At 41.1% G+C, this 5,963-nt stretch overlaps 1 protein-coding gene across 1 annotated transcript; it reads right to left on the bottom strand.

The window, feature by feature from the left end:
* Positions 1–3,715: 3,715 nt before the first annotated feature.
* LOC104304577 (taste receptor type 2 member 8) lies at positions 3,716–4,782 on the bottom strand. Its single transcript, XM_009905334.2, has one exon. It carries the CDS (start codon positions 4,704–4,706, stop codon positions 3,804–3,806), a length of 903 nt encoding a protein of 300 aa, XP_009903636.2. The 5' UTR covers positions 4,707–4,782; the 3' UTR covers positions 3,716–3,803.
* Positions 4,783–5,963: the final 1,181 nt, after the last annotated feature.

Genomic DNA, 5,963 nt, shown 5'->3' with positions numbered 1-5,963 from the left:
GGAGGTTGGTCTCTTCTCCCAGGCAACCTGTGACAGAACAAGAGGACACAGCCTCAAGCTGCACCAGGGGAGGTTTAGGGTGGATGTTAAGAAGAAATTCTTCACAGAAAGAGTGATTGGCCATTGGAATGTGCTGCCCAGGGAGGTGGTGGAGTCACCATCACTGGAAGTGTTTGAGACTGGATGAGGCGCTTGGTGCCCTGGTTTAGTTGATTAGATGGTGTTGGATGATAGGTTGGACTCAATGTTCTCGAAGGTCTTTTCCAACCTGGTTAATTCTGTATTCTTGTAAACAGTTTTAAGCAACAAGGGAGCTTTATGAGGGAGTAGGATCAATATTGATTTCTGGTGTTCATAGCATAGTAAAAGTGCCTACACCTGAAAGATTCTAATAATTACACAAATGAAGCAAATTCTGCTACTTGACGGGAGATAGATAAGCTGATCATTGTGGGCTATCAAAAAGAAGAAGCATTACATTGAAATAGGATGCAAAATGGACAGAAATAATAGCTGAGGAGGGTGGAAAGACCTTAATCTTCCCTACAGTAATTGCTTATTTCTACTTCTGTCCTTTATATACAGACTTTTGGCTGCTCACAGCTGCCTTGTTTGCATTGCTCCAGTCACTCAGCTGCTCTCCAAAAACCAAAGTGAAGAGTCAAACTGATTATTGCCCATCACCCAAGAATTATTTATCAACATTTATATTGCAGTTACAATGAACAGAGGTGTCTCAGAGGGATTAATCTGATCTCACTTTAGACAGATGTTTTCAGCATATGTACTAGCTGTCCTAAGCCGTTCACCAGCTCTGGTAGCTGATGTCCTGTGCATGCAAGCACCTTTGTCCTAAAGTAGATATCTGAGCTAGAAGAATTGCAGTACCTGTTTCTCACTTTTGGCTTCACCTAGGAAGGGAGGTTTTTGATATCTGATTTTTACATCTCCTTTTCCACCTGGTCATGTTCTTCCATGAAATATCAGCTAGAGACATCACAGGGGAAGACTTAGTTAATGAAAAGATACTGTTTGCCTCATGGCAATGCTTAGAGTGTCTGTGTTTCTATGGAGCTCATGTTTTACGGCAAAGTTTTTGAAAAAAAACCCACTTTCTTGTAAGAAACAGAGATCTGTTACATGGGAGATTTTCAAGGATGTTGAGGAAATGCCTGATTTAAGACTTTGCCTCATTTTCAGATTAGAATATCTACTTATCCCTGTCCTCAAACTGGCAAAGGCTTAAGGGTGTATCTTTATGCACATCCTGATGCCTCCACTGAAGCCAATGGGATTCTTCACAATGTTTATGACTTGTCAGTTGCATCTGGTTTTGCAGGAGTGGTGACTTAATTCCTTTTCCCAGTATACATATGTGTTCCTCACCAGATGCAGTGCAAGGACATGTGTAGTGTGATTCTCCACTTCTGTCCCATTCATGTTACAATTCACACTTAATGTAATTAAGAAGGAACAGGGAAGAGATGATGCCATGGTGATTTTTACACTAGGCACAATGCCAGCTTTTGATTTTTTTCTTTTTTCTTTTTTTTTTTTTTAATGGGCAAAGCTGAAGTTAGCTTCATGAAGCATAATAGAGGCATATCTAGCACTTCTCCAGTGTATCACTTGAAAGAAATGATGAATTACATTAAATGAAAAGTTTCATTTTTTTTCCTTTAGAAATGAGCTTTAAGATAGTAAAATACTATATGCATTTTTCTGAGTCAAATATCTTGTTATTTTTCCCAGGCTTTGCTCTTGTCTGAGTGTCATATGACTGTAACAAATCACTACAATGTCCCTGAGATGTTGCACATCAGTGAAATTAAAACTCTGAAAAATGTATGTGCTTGGCACAGTCTTTCTGCATATTGTGAAATTGCTGCAATAATTGTAGGGTGTAGTATGTTGTGGGTAAAAGGCCTTTTCTTTTAAGGCCTCTTTTTCTGCAAAGCTCACATTTAACTTGAAACACAGAGATAAGTGCATCCTTATTTAGCTCAGTACTTTAAATACATACTTAAATGTAAAGATGTCCCAAGTCCATGAGAATCTGATTAAACTAAGTCATCTACTTGAGTGCTTTTCTAGATGAAGATCTTCATGCTTTTTGGTCTTTACAGAGGATCTCAGTACAAGACCTAACATACAGCTAGAAAAATGAGAAGCAGCCTTACAGCAGGGGGCTGCCACACTGCCTTGCCTTGGGAAATACCCTTTCTCCAGTAAAAAGAGCACTAATCTGTTCATGATTTTAGTAGATAAAATGAGTAAACTTTGATGTGATATGTGCTCAGGAGAACTATACAGCTGATATTGATGAAATAGTGGTGTTGCAAGTAAAGGGGAGACCATTATGAACCTGTGTTAAAAGTACTGTCCAGAGTATCCACCAGGCTGATGCAACAGGGTTGAAATTAAGTAGGATGTTGTTGAAAATTCAGCATTTTTTCTCTAGGTAAGGCCATATCAGCATTTCCAGTACAATACTTGTTTCCAGAGGTTTGTATAATTCAACCTGGAAAATGTATTCTGAAAGGAAACTTGGCACAAAATTCTCCAAGCAGGAGCAATGTTTTCTTTCTTGAGGGCATGAAGAAATGTCCATTAATTTTTGTTGCTGAGATAGAAAACCAGCAAAACCCTAGGCATTTCTATGATAAAAGTCTGCCAAATGAAAGAAACAGAAAGAGTAGAAGTTTGTGAGATAAAAAGCACAGAAAAAAAAAAAGAAAATTTAGGGTTAATTATTTTCCAAGTTTTCTTACAGACACTATTCTCTCTGAAGAAAGTTTTCAGCTATTTGGGTTCTGTAGCAGAGTCTACACTTTGATGCATCTGAGCATCTTCCATTTATTTCAACATGGCTATGTTCTCAGAGCTCTCTAAAATAAATAGGAAAATTTTGAAGAGGCTGAGAGCACACACAGAAGATTAAAGCACAAAATAAGTTGAGCTGCAAAAGAAAGATAGCCTCAGGGAGCAGGAAAGAGAAACTTAATTTTCTTTAATGAGAAAGCAGGAAGAAAATGAGAATAGTGGTGTGAGCACATTGGTCTGTGAGAAAGAAAACAAAGGAAGCAAGGAAAGATGATGTTCAGAACTGCTCCACATTTTCCAGTCTGGGCAAGAAGGCTGGATCCCTGTGTTTAGCCTGAAAACACACAACTCACTTCAGCCTCTTGGTTAATCAATGATGTTTCACAACGCTATAGATAGGTGGGGGATGTCATGTTTTTGCATGAAGTGGAGAGAATGGGGGCTCATAAAGCTCCTGTGGTATGTGGGCTAACACCACCACCTGTTCTCCTCAAGGTCATTTATCTTTTTGTCCTTCCAAGTCAGTCACCAGCTCTTGTGAATAATAGCAATGTAGACATTGGCACGTGACTTATATAGCTAGGCAAGACAGTGACATAGCTCATAGATTTAGAAAGGACACAGCCAGAACAGAAAACCAGTGGAAATCAGGCAAGATAGGATAACGTTGTACAGTGAAGTAGTTTCAGGTGGCAAACATCTAAGCAGTTCTAGAAGGTTTGCAGTATTGGTATTGCCCTTTTGCAGTCAGCCCATGTACCAGGTCTGAATGACTTTTTTTATTTGCTTTAACTGAACTCCAAGAATGATCTAAATGAAATAATCTCAGCAGAAATGTTTTCATAGTGATTTACTTCAAGAAATTTTAAGGAAGAGTTCCTGAGCTACTGGAAACTCTACAGCTGCATTAGAGGTTAAGCTGATCTTTTTTCTATAAAAATATCATGCATTTTGATGGGTTCCAGCTCTTTGTATAGCTCTTACCCCTTCTGAAACTTCCACTTCACACAGGGCAGAGTCCTTAGAAATGTCTTTTCCAGTTTGGGATTGCTAAAAATCAGGATAAGAGAATGAGTGACTGGAAGAGCATATTGAAATATTAAAATGAAAAACATCAGAAGAGTTTCCATCTTATTGGCATGAATCAGTGACAAGATGGATCCTGTGAAGCTGATGCTGTAAAGAAAGATGAATGACAGGATAGATTTAATGGCTTTGATATGGACATCCATGCTGAGGTTCCTCATTGAGTTTGCCTGCATCCTACATTTGTGTCTCCAGAGAGAAAAGAGGAGGAGGAGGGCAAAACAAATGACCACCGTGAACATGGTGGTTAACGTGAAGCCAATGATTAAAAACATTGTATGGATATGTTCATCTATTTTGACACTTGCTGCCCAGAAATTTTTCAGGGTGGTGGAATTGAGATTTTTAACAATTGCTGTGTAAGTGATGTCATAGTCAAGGATTCCCATGACCAGTGCAAAAAGCACTGAAACCAAGAAAAGCCAAGGTACCATCCTGTCAATTTTTATCTTCAGGTAGATGAAGAAGGTGAGCCTGAAATTAGCAATTTTTATACAATAAAACCCACAACGACAGGCAGAAACCCACAGGTTGCAAAAGTATAGAAAGGTTCTAATACTTGAAAACATTTGGGGCATGGGGTGAACATAAAAGCACTGAGGATATATAATTGAAAGAAATGAAAATACCCATGTGATGCACAAATCCCCAAACCTGCAGCATCCCAGAAAGAGCAAGATCTTATTATTAGAGTTAAAGATTTTCTTTTTCACCCAAGCAACACACAGCACAGAAACAATGAAACCATTTATCCACAAGCCAGCAAATGTCTGAAGTGTGATGATGACAAAAGCCATGGCATTGTATGGAGTGACATTAAAGTTCTCTTGAGAGTAACATGCTGTGGGGTCTGTATGGGGTACAATCCTTCAGGTCCAGTCTAGTTGTTCTCAGGTGATGCTTTCTACAGTCCAACAGTGGTAGAACATCCTGAAACTAGCCATATTATGCACCTAGCAATCACTAAAAGTCAATAATTCATATTTGAGTATTATTTTAATCTCCATTCTTTCTCAAGAACACTGGTTTCACAGTCTGCCCCTATTCCACCCCATTTCCTCCTTTTCCCCCCTCAAATCCCAGAGCACCTGGGCTCTGTTGGAGTCTCCTCCCAGCCCAGGTGTGATCACTTTGTGCTCCCCACCCACTCCTCTTTTTAAGCCCTCCCAGGAAAGGCAGAAGCCCCAAGCTGAGCCCATCTGGGCTGAGGGATCCTCCTCTCATCACTGGTGAGTGCCCATGGTGCACACTGGGTGATGGTGGTGGTGACAACAAAGGCCGGGGGGCCTGGTGGCCCCCCGGTTAGGTAGGAAGAGCATTGATGACCACTCCAATATCATCTATGGGTGCTGGCTGGGTCTCCTCACTGGGGCTGAGCTCCTCTGTGTGGTATCTTGGCTGGTGAGGGTCTTGCCCCCAGCTCTGAGGTGGGTGCAAAAATGGTGGTGGTGGGGCAAGAGCTGTTTAGGCAGGGTGGTGGGTGGTGTAGAGGGAGTGGGAGCTGCTTTGGGAAGATGAAGTGGGGAGAGGGTGGGGGAGGCAGGGGGTGGTTAAACTAGATGATGCTTAAAGGCCACTTCCAACTCTGGTGACTCTATGATTCTATGACTCTATGATCTAGTTCCAACTGCCTTGCCACAGGCAGTTCCCTAGACCAATTCAGCATCTTTAAGGGCATAGTCAGTCTATGACATTTTGTCTATGCCACTGCTTTCTCCATATGTGCTTCTCCTGCTCCAATGTGGTATTGTTCTGATGGGAGACAGTCCTTTCAGGACAGGTCTGATGCAGTGTGGGGTCTGCATGGGATACAGTCCTTCAGGTCTAGTCTAGTTGTTCTGATGTGATGTTTCACAGAGTCTAAGGTGGGTACTTCCTCCACCATTCTCTCTCAATGGGCTGCAGGTGAATTTCTACTCTGGCATCTGAAGCACCACCTCCTCCCTTTCCTTCTATGACACTGTTTGTTGCAGGACTCTTGGTGATTGGTGATTCTGTGATTCTTTCTCACAGTTTTCCTTCCTGCCAGTCAAGGCTTCTTCCTTTCTAAATCA

Source organism: Dryobates pubescens, chromosome 3, assembly GCF_014839835.1.
Source record: "Dryobates pubescens isolate bDryPub1 chromosome 3, bDryPub1.pri, whole genome shotgun sequence".
In the NCBI taxonomy this organism is placed as follows: Eukaryota; Metazoa; Chordata; class Aves; order Piciformes; family Picidae; genus Dryobates; species Dryobates pubescens.
Note: the sequence above shows the minus strand (reverse complement) of the source record. Positions and strands in the feature narration are given on the sequence as shown.